This window comes from Corapipo altera, unplaced genomic scaffold (assembly GCF_003945725.1).
Source record: "Corapipo altera isolate COAL_440 unplaced genomic scaffold, ASM394572v1 205, whole genome shotgun sequence".
NCBI classification, from domain to species: domain Eukaryota; kingdom Metazoa; phylum Chordata; class Aves; order Passeriformes; family Pipridae; genus Corapipo; species Corapipo altera.
Window position 1 is genome coordinate 241,026 of NW_020885046.1, and position 16,740 is coordinate 257,765.

Here is a 16,740-nt window from a genome sequence, read left to right on the forward strand (position 1 = left end):
GGGGGCAACCACAGGCACGGGGGGCAACCACAGGCACGGGGGGCACACAGGGGCACGGGGGGCACACAGGGGCACAGGGGGCACACAGGGGCACGGGGTCCAGGGTTATCCTGGGATTGCTGCAGGGGGGATGCAGAAAAATCAGGATACAAAGCGAAAAAATTCCAGTCAGAAAAGTGTTCGCTGATATTTAAAGGGAATGTGTGGGCAGAGGGAGGTAACCACAGAGTTTTACTCCAAAGCTCCCTTATCCCTCTTTCGTGTGCTAAGTTGGTTTTTAAGTGAAGAAAACAGTGTTTAATACTGGAGTTTTTGTTCTGTTTCCCTCCACAGCTGCTTATCACTGTAGCTTTTAGTCAGCCTGTCAAGCTTTACTCTATGAAACTTCAGGGTCCAGACAACGGTGAGTGAAGGGTCTGGGTGTTGGTTGGGGTGCAAATATAAGAAATTGTTATACTTTTATGTGCAAGTATAATTACTATAGTTATATACACAAATATAAGTGTTTCTTAATGTTTGATACACAAATAAAAGTATTACTGTTTGATGCACTGCAGAGAGACTCTTGGATTTAATCTGAGGTGAGAGCAACTGAGAGATGAACCTTTTTGATAGTTTATAGTTTACATCATGAAATCACGTAAAATTCATAATTGGATGTAATTTTGGGATGTAACACCCAAATGGACCCCCACCCCTCTCTTTTAACCCAGGGCAAGGGCCAAAATACATCAAGATCTTCATCAACCTGCCACGGTCGATGGATTTCGAGGAGGCAGAGCGCAGCGAGCCCACCCAGGCCCTGGAGCTGGGCCCCGAGGACATCAGGGAGGATGGGATCATCCAGCTCCGCTACGTCAAATTCCAGAACGTCAACAGTGTCACTGTGAGTGCCCTGCCCTGAGGGCACCTGGAGGGGAAACCCCCCGGGTAACTCGGGGCTGCACAAACATCGTGGCGTTGATGTTGATCCGTTCCAGTGGATGCTGAGCTGGGACTTCTTAGAATCTGCTTTGGCTTCCTCATTGTGGCCTTGGGGGGGGAAGTGGAAGCTGGGAAAATCCCAGCTGGGTGGGGTTTTAACAAACTACCAGGAAGACACCAGCATTCTATACATAATTATTTAAATTAGGAGGACAGGAGCTCCTCTGAGTGTTAGAGACCTTTATAATTGGGACAAAAATGTTGATTTGGTTAATTTTCTCGAGCACCTCATGTTTTATGTATTAAGTGAGAGATGGAGAGTTTAACTCCATTTTGTTTGGCTTTCTTTCCTGTTCAGTTGTTTGTCCAGTCCAATCATGGTGATGAAGAGACAACACGAATCACATATTTCACATTTATTGGCACTCCAGTGCAAGCCACGAACATGAACGACTTCAAACGAGTGAGTCCTGTTCCTAAACCCACTTTTTACGAGGTTTTGGTCACTAACTTTGTAACAATCAGTGGTAGGAATGTATAGGTGAAAATTTGAGGGGCTGGCAAATTCTAAACACCAACAGCAATGTTATTTTTTAACAGCTGAGACTTATACCTTGGTTTTGGGACTCCCTTTTTTGAACCTTTTAATGTAAAGAGTCTTATTTTAAAATCAACTGCTTTAAAAATTATCAGCCTTTGTAAAATGCTGCTGCAAACTCCTGGGGAGGTGACCAGTAACACTGAGAGCACCACAACTGATGTTACAAATAACCTTTCATTTCAGAAGGTTAAAGCACTAACAGCAACGTGGCACCTACTTAATTTATAACAGCAAAATTGGACCTTAACATAAAACTGAATTTCTTTGCAGGTAATAAGTTAATAAATAGGTTTAACAGGCTTTGCTGCCTTTCACTGCGGCTCAAAGTCATTAAAAAGTTGTTCTAATGGACTAAAATTAACTTAATTCAGATTGCAGACCTTCCCTGTTCTTCTCAAACTACAAATCTTGGTGATCTTCTCATATTTTTCGGTTTCTGTGGCTTTTGAAATTTGAAAGGAGACAGTGTCTGTGGACACAGTACTCCTGGAGTTGTGCTGGGCAGGTCAGGATGGGAACGAAGTGCTCACAAGTAGAGGAGCAGGGCTGGATGAGGAACTGGCTGATGTGTCCCAGTCGGATCCTCATCAACACTACCTGTAACATTCCTATTTTCCTTCCCGAATGTAGAATTTGAGGAGGAGGGAAGTCTTCAGAGTGGTGGAAAAGAGGGACACCAGGGAAAAAATTGCTGTTTAAGCCCATGGAGAGTAGTGGGAAGAGCCACAGACAAATCCTGACAGGGTGGGGGATATGTTTTGCCCCCTCTGGATTAAATTCCTTGGTTCTCCTCAGACCTGCCTGTTTGCACTGAACGTTTTTACACCTTTTGCTGCTGCTTTGGTTCTTGTAACGCTCCTTCTGTTTGTTTTCCAGCTTAACTCCCCATTCCCAAAGAACTAAAAGGGCAGAAGAAATTAAAAAGTAATGATGGGATCGGTGTGGCCTCGCACTCCTTCCCTCCCTCTGCTCAGCTCCTGCCCTTCCCACAGTCCCAGCACCTTCTGCACTCCCGACTCACCAGCTCAGCTTCTCCCTCCTCTCCCTGCTCCAAATCATTCCTTAAACACTTCACTTGCCCCGTTTTTACCCTGAACTTGCCATTTTAGGGTCACACCAAAGAGTCTTTTCCCAGCTGAATTTTGTGGGGCTGGTGGAGATGCTCTGCCAAGACTCCTTTGTAATATCTTAATGGAAAGGAAGGAAAATGGAATCCAACCCACCTACCTGGGGGTTTAATAAACATTTCCTGTGGGATTGTGGGGTGGGATGGGCAGAAAACAGGTGGGGTTTGAGCTGAGATGCCAAAATATCCATATCCATGTGCTGGGTTTTCCAGATAATTCACATGGGCCACTTGTCCCTCTCTGCCTCTGACTGGTATCGAACTTTTTTTTGGTATTCCATACTTCCTAACACCTAATCCCTAATCTTTTAACTCTGGTTTTCCTTTTTTTTTTTCCTGATTTCTTTGCCTAATCTGTGTGTGCACACAGTTTGGAAGCACAGCAGGGATAAATTTTGCTCTGTGACAAGTTTAACTGTATTTTTTTAACTGGATTAATTATCTGATTTTCTTCTTCTTCCCCCACATTACCAGGTTGGAATTTTCCTGCCTTTGAGCATTAGGTTGAATTTCCAGTTGGAAATGCTCCTGATTAGGGATTCCTTGAGGTGAAAGTAGGAGAGAATTCCTCCCTGTTGCAGTTTGACAAGGAATTAAAAAAGGGAAGGAGCAGGAAAAATACTTCCAGTCGGTCCATGGATTCAGGACTGAGGGGGTTTGGGCTTTTTTTGGAATATCTGTGAATTCCTGGATTATTGTACGGGTTTGAGCTGCATTATAAGGTCAGTATTTCTGGGGAAGCCCATGGAAAGGATGCCAAGGAAAGGAGCAGCCTCAAACTGAGCATCCAGGGTTTTTTTTCCCACTTGACTTTTTTATGGAGTGTGTTAAGGTGTAATGCTTGACGTGTGACCTGGATTTTGAAGTGTTCTCTGGCAGTTCCCGTCTCCTAACTCCTCCCAAAATAGCCTTGCTGTGTTCAACACTAAACAGAAGGGTTTGTGTGTGTTTCCCATCCCTCCTAACCCCGGGAAGGGATTCCCATCCCTCCAGGTGCTCCCGTAACGCTCCTGGGTTCCCTCGCTGGGAATTGAGTTGCACTTGGATTTACCGGAACCAAAAGAGTCCTGCCCAGGAGATGTGAAACATTATTCCTGTTTTTTTCCCCTCTTCCAGGTAGTTGGCAAAAAAGGAGAGAGCCACTAGGAAGCAAAGCCACTGGAAGGCCTTATCCCAGTCCAAGATTCCCCCTTTTCTCTCTGACTCCTGGATAATTGCTTGACCATAACCAGAGACTGTCAGTTTGATTTACTGCCATTTCCAATAAATCATTGCTTTGAGCTGGAGTGTGTTTCTGGTGTCCTCCTCCTCCTCCATGGATTTGTAAGTAAAATTCCTGATTTTTGCTGAGTTGAATTTTGTAATTCCAACAGTTGTGTCTCTTTTATTCCATTGAAACTTCCTGACTCCACTGAAAAGCTCCACAGAAAATGTGTGCTCAGAGTTTCTAAAGTCAAATACAAGAGAAACCTGAGTTACTCTGGATCATTATTGCCACTGAATAGAGATAATTCTTGGATAGGAGGAACTTCACCTGTTTAATTCCCATTTCCCTACCAAATCAGAGCAGAGGAAGCAGATTTAAAATCTTGACTTCCAAGGAATTCCTGAGTCTTCCAAAAGTGGTTTTTTAAATTAGAAAGTCCTGCCCTTGTTTCCCAGGCAGGCTGGGATTTAGATGTTGTTCCTGATTTATTTTATTGGATGCTTTCCCTCTCTCTGGATCTCAGTAAGGAAATATTTATTACAAATATTAATTTTCCATCTTAATTGGAATTTTTTTATTACTTAGGGCATACTTCCAAGAAAACTTACCAAACTAATGTTAATAAATCAGGCATTGATCAGCACCATATCCATAGAATTCTCTGAATTCCCAGGAAAACTTACTAAGTGTTTAATTGCCATAATTAATCTCTTTGCTCAGTTAAATTTACTGCATTTTTAATTACACAAATCCCATTAAAACTTAAATCCTGGCCTAATTGCTGTTCCTTGGGCACAGTGGGGTGGTTCTCTTCTGCCTTGGCACATTTGGATGTTCATCCCAAGTGAATTTCCTGTTAAAACAGAGATATTTCTTTTTCCAAAGAAAACTGGGAATTATCTATAAACCCTAATTTTCTGAGAGGCACTGGTTCGTTCCCACTCTCACTGCATATTCCAGGATCCTCATGGAGCTGTGTTAGTCAATGGCATGTGATGACAGCTTGACTCCTCTCCTAATTCCTCACTCTTTTGTTTCGAGGGATGTAAGACGTGGAATTGTAAATAGAAATAAACCATTTTTAATACGAATAACTTCCCGTTCCTGACTTTGTGCACTCATCCCCTTTGCATTCTTGGGGATGCCTGTTTACCTCCCTCGCTCCTGCCTGAGTTACGTGCCAGGTTCAGCGATTCTGGTGTTATAAATGAATGAAATGTATAATGTTTATTAGTTACAGTGCATCCCTGCCCTGCTGCCGCCATGCTCCTGGATTTCCTGGATGTTTCAGGGCGGGCTTGTCGCCTGCCCGGGGTCAGCTGCCCTCCTGCCTCTGGGTCACCCTGACCACCAAACTTGGAGGGGTCTGTGGTTTATTTGGGGGTTTTGTGTTCGTTCGGTGGGTTTCGGTTCATTTCGGGGTGGGTTCGCCTCAGGCCGGAGCTGCCCGTGGTGTGGGGAGGCGGGTCGGGGGTCCCTCGCAGCCCCTGCCCTCAGCGCGGCCGCGGCAATGGCGCTTTCCCGCCACGTTTTCCCGCCCGATTTTCCCGCCCCTGCAAGTCCCGGGCACGGTCGGGAGGTGGCGCTGCGGCCCCGGCGGAGCCGCGCGGGAATGGCCGGGAAGGGCCGGGAATAGCTGGGAAGGGCCGGGAAGGGCCGGGAATAGCTGGGAAGGGCCGGGAATGGCCGGGAATAGCCGGGAAGGGCCGGGAATAGCTGGGAATGGCCGGGAAGGGCCGGGAATAGCTGGGAATGGCCGGGAAGGGCCGGGAAGGGCCGGGAATAGCTGGGAAGGGCCGGGAATGGCCGGGAATAGCCGGGAAGGGCCGGGAATAGCTGGGAATGGCCGGGAACGCGCTCGGGGACACCCGTGTCACCCCCCCCGCGGGCCACGGAGCCTCGACGCGAACCTCTGGGGTGGGAGATCCCAAAACCCCCGTCCTGGAGCTTCACCTGGAGCTGGGAAGTGCGGCCGCAACGCCCTCGCTGTTCCCGGCTGGAAAACGGTAGGAGAACGGGAAAAGTACATCTCAATCGCTTGAAAACTGTGTTAAATCCAGGAGAACCTGTCTGTGGGGCACTGGGGCAGGTTTCCCAAAGAAACGTGGTTTTTCCTGTTTTTTTTCCCTCACATATAATTTAGCTGTAATCTGGATTTTAATGGATTAATTTTACTCCTTCCCTTTGTACAGATTAAGGAACTTGTCCCTTAATTCCTCACGTGTGTCCTGCAGCAGCTTGGATGGGAATGCAGGGGGGAATCAGGAGCTCCGTGACCCCCTTTAATAAGACTTGATCATTGATTAATTAGGACATGATTAACTTGAGGATGTTCTTGGGAGCGCTGTGTGAGTGCATATATATTTAGGGAATATATTTAGGGAATACATGTAGGGAATATATTTAGGGAAAGGTGAGCCTGCACACAACTTGCTCCACCAAAATTCCCTCAATCAAGAAACAAGGCTATTTAAGATTAAATTAATGCGACTCATTCCATAATTAGAGAGGGTTTCAAATGTCATATTCCTGGATTGGATACTAATGGTGCTGAGGAATCTGCAGCTGGTGTTGGATGGGAGCAGAACCAGCCCCTGGAGAGTGGGAAATGGCAGGAACTGCCTCAAATCTCCACCGTTATCCCATTAATCACATTTGTCTCCGGGAGTACCTCAGTTCTAACTCCAAGTGTTGTTTTTCCCTTGGTGTGTCCCATGTGGAAAAGCCTCCAGTTGAAAATTGAGGAGCAGGGATTTGTGGAGCTTCCCAATTTCTCCAGGCACTAAAGATCACCTTCCAGGGCTTTCCTGAGCACACAGGCAGGCCAGATTTGGGCTCCCTCCTTGTGTCCCCCCAAATCTGAGTTATTCCCTGAATTCCAAATGCTTGACAGCAGACACAGAACTTCCAGAGCATTTCACACTTTTTTCCCCCCCTAAAATTTTCAGTGAAAGAATTCTGAACGGATTCACAAACAAACTGGGAAAAAAGTGCTTTTCCACTTAATTTCAGGGTTGCATTTTTCCCTATCTAAAATAACATTTAATGGCCAAAATGCTTCAGTTCCATCAGGTCACATCAATGCTTTGAAATATTTGGGACTTTCCATGACATGAATATTTTCAGTGTTTGGATTTTTCTGAAGGCTTTTGTTTTCCCAAGTTCTCCCCCACCAGACCTGAATGTCCCAAATTCCCCGAGTCATGGAGGTTGAACTGCGGGAAAGCAGCCGTGTGTCACTAACACTGTGTTATTAACACTGGGGGAAGTCTCCAACTTGCAGCATCTTGCCAAAAAACAGACAATAAAAATGGCTCTGGCGCTTTTCCTCCCCTTTCGAATGTGTATTTTTCTCCCTGCACGGGCTCAGGCACAGAAACACACCACGAACACACCATTCCCTGGGAAAATGCCTTTTTTTCCCCTTAAATGAACTTCTAGGAAATATTAAGGGTTCTTTTCTCCCATTTTTAAAGTGTTTCTCTTTCATTTTTCCTGGTTTATGTCTCCGTATGCGCAAAGTCCTGTGTGGGGATGGAGGTTTCGAGGGAAGCACAGGCATGGGATCATCCTCTGATCGTGGATCAGGCACCAAAACACCTTTTGTCCTGCAAAAATGGCATTTCAGTCACCAAACATTAACCCAAATCTAACCAATAATCCCAGCCCTGTGGTTGTCCAGCCTGGCTTTCCACACATCCCAGGCTCTGATTCCTTCAGTGCCAAACTGATGATGGGAAATGCCTGATTTAGCCTTGGAGCTGCTCTTTGAGCCAGGGAAGGTGGAGAAACCCCAGCGACACAGTCCCTCAGGTGGTTTCACTGCCAGGCAGAGTGTGCTGGGATTTGATCCCACAGAAGCAATTCCTGGGAATTATCAGTGGCTTTTAACACCAGTGTTTTATTAACAGACAGGATCAGGTCCCCAAGCAGCTCATCCCCAAAGGAGCAGGGCATTCGGGGTGGCTTCTCTGCTTATCCCATTTTAGTGTGGAAGGATAAAGAGGGAGACAGACGTTGGGGGTGTTTTGGTGGAATTCCCCCTGTTTCTGGCCATGGGAAGTGGAAGCTTTCACACCCCTCCACGGCAGCTCCGAGGGGAGGGAAGGTGGGTCCCCTCCAACTCTGCTCGGAGCACACAGTGGCTCTGATTGCACAGCTCAATATTTCACAGAAACAATACGCTCTCCCAGTTCAATTTTCCTGGGCAAAATGGCTTTTTAAAGGAATTCATGTGGCATTATTTCCCGATTCCGAGGAAATTAGAGCTACACGGATGTGACTGATCTACATTACATTTATTATACCTCATCTAGGTAAATGGGAGCTAATTCCTCAGCTTCCAGATCAATTATCTCCTGGCACTTTGCTTTTATATCAGATCTTCCAGTCAGAGGTTTATTTGTAGCTATTGTGGCATTAATTTAGTTGCGGTTTTATACAAGAGTTTATTATTCTTATATGTCTGTATTTGTCAACATTATTCCTGGGAAGGATGGGAAGCAGAGAGGTGTGGCAGGTTTTAATTATAAGTATTTTAGGCTTGGTTTGGGTGGTTGGATGCTGCTGGATCTGTCTCACAGGCAGCCCCGGGGGGCTGAATCCTCGTGTTTGTGAGCCCCCATCCCAGTGGGATCCGCAGGATTCCCACTGGATCCCAGAGCAGGACACAGTGACAGCTCTCCCGGGTGGGGGGCTGGGCTGGGGGCTGTCAGATCCAGCTCCAGGAAAGGGGCTCTGCTGGAATTTTTTGCAGTAATTAGTCTCTCTGTGAGTTTTTAGGCTCTGTGTCATGTTGGAAAGGCAACATGTTCGACAGCGGTACCTGCCGGGGGAAGGAGCCGTGTGCCGGCATTTTTCATTCCAGACAGCAGAAAAATGGGATGTGGAGCTCGGGAACAGTCGGGGGCACGGCGACTTCCAGTGACAGGGAGGATCCGAGCAGTTGGCGAGTGTCAAACTGTGGCTCTTGCCTTTTCCTTGGAGTTTTGGGCTTTGGAAGCCACAGGCAGGTGATGCTTGGCTGCCAAAACCACCTGTGGCTGCCCCAGGCACGGGGAAAACTGGGCACTGGAAAACCAGTGACAGGGAAAAGGGTTGCACAACCTTGACAGGATTCCATCCTGTGCTTAGGGATGGGAGTAAATCCATCAACTTCAGGACAAATAACTGCAATTAATTAGATTTCAGCTTGAGAATTGCACTGGCTTTTACTGTTGTAAGTGAAATAAGGACAAATGTTTGGGGATTTTTTGAACTGTTGAGTGAATCTTATCAAAAAGGGTCATTTCCAGCTGGCCTGGGGCTGGGAAGGGGCAGGGCAGACCCCTCTGGAGCAGCTGCAGATCCCGTTGGACGTGCTGCTGGATGGGCTCAGTGTCTCCCAGAGCTCGAGGCAGACCAGGCTCTTCCCAGCCCGGAGCAGCCACAGGCTCCAGAGCTGGGCTGGGACCACGGTGGGTCCCCTCCGGAGCTCTCCCTGTGGGAAGGGTGGGGGGCTCTTTCCCAGGACCGCCCACGGCATGGCTGGAAATCATCTCGGAGCGTCTCATCCATCACCCCCAAATTGTTCAGCAGGTTCCAGGACAGCGGGAGCAGGAACAGCATCTGTTCCTCCCCGCCAGAGCCACGGTGATGGAATGCCAGGGATGGAGCTCCTGCCTCGCTTCCCGCTGTCGGGAAGCCAAGGTGGGATGGAAGGAAGGGCCGGCAGCCTGGGAAGGGTGGGATGGTGGGTGCAGCCCCCCCTTCAGCCCAGAGCTCCCACCAGCCAGCCAGGGCTCTCCCCACTGGTTTTGCAGGGACTGGGAGAAGGGCAGAGTTTTCCCAGGTGCAATTCCAGTTCTAAATGGGAAAAGTGTGAATTGCCACCCAAAGGCACCCAGGACAGGACACCTCTCCCTCAGCAGCCCTGTCCATGGCAAAGACAGGACAAAGGCATTGCTTCCCAGTGGGAAGCATCCTGAAATGTGGGGTAATCCTGCTGTTATAAAGGATGTGGAATTCCACAATCTGGGATACTCTTACATGCTTTATGGAAGTTAACATCCCATATGTGTCAGGGCTTGCAGGACTCTGTTGTTTTTAACATCCCCACATTTGTAGGAATTGTAACCAAATCCCTTTTCCAAGAGGAATAAAAGTCCAGGCTGGGGTATTTTATGAATGGCAGCTGTGTCCAGAGCCATTCCATTAAAACCTGTGCACGAGGCTGTTAATCCAGGCAGGAATTCTGGCTCTGTGCAGGGGGTGTGGAGCAGAGTCTCACCAGAGCCGGGCAGGGCTTCCCGACAGCCCCTGGCGGGAATGTTTAGGGGGAATGTTTTCCCAGCGTATCCTTGCAGGAACCCACAGAGCCCCCGGGAGCGCTGAGGGCACCCCTGAGGAGAGCTGGGATCCGTGCCTGGCCCTGCCTCAGCTCACCCTGAGGGTAACCCCTGGGCTCTGGGGTGTCCCACGTGTGCCCTGTCCCCTTGGACCACCCTTTCCCGTGCCGGGGGGGCTGGGAATTGCCAGCCTGCCACATTCCCATCACTAGGCAACGGCAGTCAAATCTATCCCGGTTTCTGCTGCTCCCAGTTGGCACCTCCCACCATGTTCTTTCATGTGCAGGGGATAAAAAAGCCCAATTTCTATCTTTGGGTGCGGGAGCACGTCGGAGCCGCTCCCGGCAGGACAGGGAGACGCTGGCACGGAGCGAGCGGGTGACACGGGCACCCCAGGAGCCTGGAGCCCGGGCCCGGGGGCTGCCAGGCAAAGTCCAAAAAAGTTGGGATCGTGGTGGGTTTTTTTTTTTTTGTCACATCCCAACTTGGAGCTGCTCAAGGAAACAAACACTTTTAATGAAGCATATGCAGGCGCCGGGGAAGGAGAGGCTTCACAATGCATCTGCTGCGGGACCAGAAGGCTCCTCCAAAGTGTGAAGTGGGAGGAGAAGAATTCCGAGTGGATGATGCCAGGGAAGATTACAGAGATATTAAGCAGAAGGAATGTAAACACGTGGAGCTGGGCAGAGCTAAGGGCACGTGGGGATGACCCCACACCCCAGGAGGGCCTGGACATGGGGGGGGAGGATGGTCCCTGTCCCGGGAGCCTTTTTCCCGCTGTTTGGCTCCAACCTGACCCCAGGTGGGTGTTCACGTTGTGCTCAGCACATGCTCGGAGCAGCCTGTGCCGGCGGATAGTGCCTGGAACGATCCCTGCGCTCCCTTCCGGCCCAAACCATTCCACGGCTCTGGAAACACCCTCAGAACCCCCGGCCCGCCCAGTTCCCGGCTCCCCAGGGCCAAGGAGCTGCCCCTCCATGCTCCGTCTGGAACAACAGCTCCCCGTACTCTCCGTTTTCACGCCCGTGTTTCCCTGCAAACACCAACCCTGTGAAAAGCTGCCGCCGCCGCCCGTCACGGGGGAGGTTTGTTATCGGCGGGAATGTCACGTAATTATCCCTGTTCCACATTCCAGAGCGTGCAGACATATGGCTTATCTCTTCCAGCCACTGGCCACATCCTGCTCTCCCTCGCCCCTCCGTGAATCCAGCGGGGCTGTGCACTCAGAGCTGGGAGCAGGATGGGGAGCTTTTATTTCTTAATTAAAGGAATATTTTCTGTTTCCAGAGCTGCCCTTCTGCCCCCCTCCCATTCCTGGCACCGGCAGTGGTGTGAGGGGCTCCCTCCACCAGCGCCACCCGCAGCTCCCCCACAGGGCAGGATTGGGGTGTCCCAGGAAGGGCCTCTGCCCCCTCCTCGGGCTACTGGTGCTTTTTGGGAATCCCAGCACGGGGAGGGGCAGGACACGGTGCCCCCCCGAGCACGGGGTCTGCTCTGTGCTGGGAATGACCAGCGGGACTCTGGGGCTGAACCACTGAGGCTCAAACCCCGAGATACCGATAGTTAAAAAATAAATCCAAAGGGTGGGATTCAAACTCCCAAACTGGAGTTTTACCCCGATAAACCGCCCAGGCAGTGCCGTGTCTGGGTGCTCTCCACTAATCAGCACCGACTCCCACCTCTGTGGTTCCCACCTCTGTCCCTGACATCCAGCCAGCAGGATGCCTGGTTTTCCCTGTTCCTGGGGAAGGTGCCACTGTCCCGCCCGGCCCCGCTCCACAGGCACATGGGATGAGCCCAGGGGCTGCAGGGGCCATTTTGCCCGAGGTTCCCAGGCACAAAGACCCACCAGCATCTGCTGAGGTGGCCAGGAGACGGGTTTAATGTATTCTCCTGACCTTTCCAAGTGCTTTTCCAAGCTCTGCATCTACCAGGCCGCCAGGGACACGAGTCCTGGCTTTGCCCTGCTTGGGAATTGGAGCTCCCGTCTCCCTGACCAGGGAGGGAAGGGAAGGAGCGGCTCCTGAAATGCTCCAAACCACCTGGCAGGAGCTGCCTGGCCTTTGTGGCCACGGCTGTCAGAGGGAATGGGATGGAGTGGAATATTTTCAGCTGGAAGGGACCTACAGCAACCATCCAGCCCGACTACCCGACCCCTTCAGGGCTGACCAGGAGCTAAAGTGTGTTGTTGAGGACATTTTCCATGTGCCTCTGGAACACTGACAGCCCTGGGGCATCGGTCTCCTGTCCAGGGGTGGCAACACCACTCTTTCCATGTTTCCAGAGAGTTTTCCTGTTATTTGCAAGCAGTTTTTCTGGATTCCCAGCTCCACACTCATGTAAAGAGCAGTGTCTCCTTTGGAAACATTCCCTATCAATTCCCTGGTTGTTATGGTTTATAAATAGCTCTCATGGTGCCACACAGAGCCTGAAGGATTCCCCTGGCTGAAGGAGCCCAGAAGTCCCATTTCTCTGTGGTTTTCCACATTTACAAAAGCAGGCTGGAGACAAAAATAAACAGAGGCATGAAAACAAAATTATTTCCAAAACATCCAGGCCAAAGTGGGGATCTTTTCCTGCTGCTGGTTTTAAGAAGGCAGCTGCCAAGTCTGGCTTCAGACAAACCAACACCAATGAGAGTCAACAAGCTCGTTAACGGCTCTGGGAACACCGGGGACATAAGGTGGGAAAAAGTCCTGGAATTGTAGTTGGGGAAATGGATGGGATTTGCTATGAAAGGGCTTTTAGTCTTAAATAACAAGGAGGGCAAACATCTGTAAAGCCCAGTGTGGTGCAAGCTGGGGGGGCGAAGGTTGGGAAGGGGGTTCCCAGGATTTACTGGGACAGGGACACGGACACACACAACATCCAGCTGGGGTTTTCCTCATTTCCATCCAGTTTGGCCTATGGATTTGGAAGAGCAGGAGCCCGTGCTTGTTGTTTCATCGTTTGGCACTAAAATGGCTGTGGGTCCCGGCTCCCTTCCCGAGGGATTGGGCGGCCGCTGATCCAGGGTATCCCGGCCGGCGGATGTCACTTCCACACCTTCACTCCCCCCGAAGCTGCTGCACTCACAATTCCAGAGGAATTATGAGGAAAAGATGTTTGCAGGGGTATAAACTAGCTCGTTAGGATTGTGATCTGAGCCATCAGGACTCGGAGTGTCCCAGACTCCTTTAATATCCATCGTGGGCCGCTCCTCGGAGCCGCTGCAGCTCCGCAGAAATTCCGCCGTGCACCTGCACACTCCGGCGGCTGCTCCGGCCCCATCCTCGGGTAATCGCGCTCGGGAGGAACCAATGTTTTTGTGGGAAGCAGGTAATGACTATTCCCATCCCAGCAGCTTCCTAATGCAAACTCGTGCGGAGGAATATGACACATCCGCCTCCTTCGGAGGCAGCTCATTAAGATCCGAGGCTTTGTGCTCCCACTGCTCTGGGAAGATGCTGCATTTTTCAAATTTGATTCCTAAACCAATTAGTTTTCCATCCTCTAAATGCCTCCTTTACCCTCCACACATTTTCCAGCAGTGCCGGCGTTCCTTTAGTGGGAATTGTTGCTGGAGCTGCAGTGTTTGGGCTGGGGAGTCACGCTGGGGCCCCTTGGGGAAAGTCAAAGTGTGGTTCCTGTTTCCAGAGGGTGCCCAGCCCTGGATCTGATGGGATCTGCTCCGGGCACAGGCTGCCCCAGCCCTGGAAGTGTCCAAGGCCAGGTTGGAGCAATCTGGGATAGTGGAAGGTGTTCCCTGCCCATGGCAGGGGGTGGCACTGGATGGGCTTTAAGGTCCCTTCTGACCCTTCTGCCATTCTGGCATTCCATGATTCCATGTAAACAGAGCCTGCCATGATTCCTTATCAGCAGCAAACACTCCTTCTCTTTATTTTCACCCCTGTTTGGTGCAGCCTGAGTGGAAATTGGGGCCGGAGAGTGGGAATCATTGCCATGAAGATGGAGCCAGATTTAACTCTGCCTTCCTGCCCTCAGGAATGATGACCAGAATGTCATTAATAAACAGCAGTAGGTAGCTCAGGAGGAAAAGACATTAATTCCTGAAAGCAGGACACACATGGCAGCATGTACATGGGCCAATAGTTTCCGAAGAATTCCACCAGAGTTGTTTGTGGTGCCGTGGCTCCATGTGGAGCTCAGCTGAACCCCTCGGATCCCTCCCAAAAACCCATCTCCTCTCAGATTTCTGCCCCCTCTGATAGGTCCTGACCTATAGCCATGACCCTCCTGGTGCAAAAATCCCAGTGCCTTTGGCAAAGCTGGATGTGGCACCTGGATTCAGTCTCAGGGGCCTTGTGTCTTTGGGGGCTGATTTCTACAAATATTTGGGTGGATACATGAAATATTTTGCTTTTCTTGTTTCCCTCCTGGCAGTGAGAGCAAACACCCCCCCCGGGCCACGGGACAGCCCCTCAGCCAGCGTGTGCTGAGACATCCCTGGAGTCACCTTGGTCATTCCCTGAAATGTGGGGATGAGTGGAACAGCCTTGGGAATCAGGTGTACATAAAGCCCAGGTTACTAAAGCTCAGCACCATGTGCCAAAGATCTTATGGGTTCTGTAGTCAGATGTGCTCTGACGGTGCTGGATCCACCCTCAGATGGATCCATCCTGGTCACAGAGCCAGAGGTTCCCAGAGCCATCCAAGGGCAGAGATGCTGCTCCGTGGTTCTGTCTTATTTAGTGACTCCCAAATACCCAAAGGACCCACCCCAAACACCAACAGCACTCCCTGGGCACGAGGCGTTTGTGCCCCTCGAGCCTGGGAGCTGAACTGGGAATATGGGGGAGGTCAGGGAATCATGGAGGAGTCCTCTCCAGCGTGGCACCTCCACAGGCTGACCCAGCACCGGCCGAGTTGGCAGCACGGTTTGTGCGACGGATGGGTGTTGTTCTCCTGGAGCATCCCAGTTTACATGACGGATGGGTGTTGTTCTCCTGGAGCATCCCAGTTTACATGACGGATGGGTGTTGTTCTCCTGGAGCATCCCAGTTTACATGACGGATGGGTGTTGTTCTCCTGGTGCATCCCATGTTCCGGGACGGCGCGTGGCGATCCGGAGCCTGTGGAGCCGGGCGTGCGTGTGTCTCCTGCCGTGTTGTCCGACAGCTGTTCCCGCTCGTGCTCCCTGCAGGTATCCGTTTGGGATTAGTGCTGCTTGGCCTGCCCGTGCTGTGTAATTACATTACCCTCGCTCCGGCTCCCCGGCTCACTCAGCCCCGCTCGCTGCCGGCGCCCGTCCGGCGGCTCCTTCCCGGCGTGTCCCGGCGCCGGGTCCCGCACACCTGGCACCACCTTCCAGCCTCTCGCCGGGAGCCCCCATTTCCAACCTGGTGCTTCCTCTTACATGAGGGAACTGCTGCTTTTCCAGCCCGGCTGGGAGCGTTTCCGGGAGGCGTTGGAGCCACTGGGATGACGAGTGTTATTTGGGGGACCCTCGCTGCACCTCGGGAGTTTGGGTGGGTGGAAAACCAGTGGAAATGGTGGAATTTCTGTCATATCTCTGCCTGATTTGGTCACCCCCTAAAATCCATAAAGATTTAGTGTCCTACTAAACTTGCTCCCCCCTTCCCACTGGGCATTCCTGATTGAGTCTCCTTGATTAAATCAGCTTTATTTTATGGGTCAGTCCTAGGAAATCATGGATTTACCTCCATCAGAGTCCTGATAAAATAAAAAACCAAGTCTCACACCTGGGAAGTTGCTCCAAGACTGTATTAAGTTTTTCTAGGGATGGTGCTGGATCCCAGGTACTGACATGGATCCTGGTCTGGGTGCTGGTTTGGGAATCCTTGGGGATTTAGGCAGATCCTTAAAGCAGGTGGATGGCCTTGCTGCCCTTCCACTTGAAACCAGGGAAAAATTGGGACTTTGGGCTTTTATGGGCTCCCCCTTCCTGTGATATTTCTGCTCATCACAGCACTGACCCCCCCACCCTTCCAAATCCCCTCACAACATCCCCCTGGGAAAACCAACCCCTTCCTTTATGGAGCTGGGAATGAAACCTGGCCCCAGCTCCCTGGGGCTGCATTTCAGTTATTGCTCAATCCTGTTTCCTCCCTTTTCCCCTGAAAGCACTTGCTCCAGGTTTCCCTGAAAGCCAGGGAGCAGCTTCCTGTGGGATCCCCTGTGTCCTGCCCCACCACCCGCCCTGGGATCTGCCCAGGGATCCACCAGGAGCTCAGGAAAACTGTTTTTCTCATGCTTGGAGCTGAATTCCTCTCGCATGTGCTGGAGTGGGAGCTCCTGGTGTGATTCCCTCCTTTGGGTCAGCGTGGGATGGACACAGACTGTGGATTCCAAAGCCACTGGCAGCACCTCTGTTCCTCCTGGAGCAAACGTTGGAACACACTGCACATTGCTCACCAAGCCTAGCTGGTTCCCAAAAGACTCCCCAAAAGCTGGGAGTTTGTGATCCCATCGGATTCTGCTTTAATTTCCACAGGGCTTAGATCCGCTTCGGGACATTTGGGGTTTTTCTAACTTGGGTCTATGCTAAAAATAATAATAATAATAATAATAATAATAATAATAATAATAATAATAA

The 16,740-nt window shown here is 50.6% G+C and overlaps 1 protein-coding gene across 2 annotated transcripts in view; it reads left to right on the forward strand.

Moving 5' to 3' along the window:
- TXNL1 (thioredoxin like 1) overlaps nt 1–4,949 on the forward strand; it is an 8,179-nt gene extending 3,230 nt beyond the window's left edge. Inside the window, exons 5-9 of one of the 2 annotated variants that reach the window (XM_027668607.1) lie at nt 334–403; nt 714–886; nt 1,283–1,387; nt 2,402–2,449; nt 3,768–4,949. In XM_027668607.1, coding sequence (XP_027524408.1) covers nt 334–403; nt 714–886; nt 1,283–1,387; nt 2,402–2,428 — 375 coding nt within the window. In that variant the 3' untranslated portion in view covers nt 2,429–2,449; nt 3,768–4,949. The remainder of the gene's footprint in view (nt 1–333; nt 404–713; nt 887–1,282; nt 1,388–2,401; nt 2,450–3,767) is intronic. The other variant, XM_027668606.1, reaches the window with a different exon arrangement.
- Nucleotides 4,950–16,740: the final 11,791 nt, after the last annotated feature.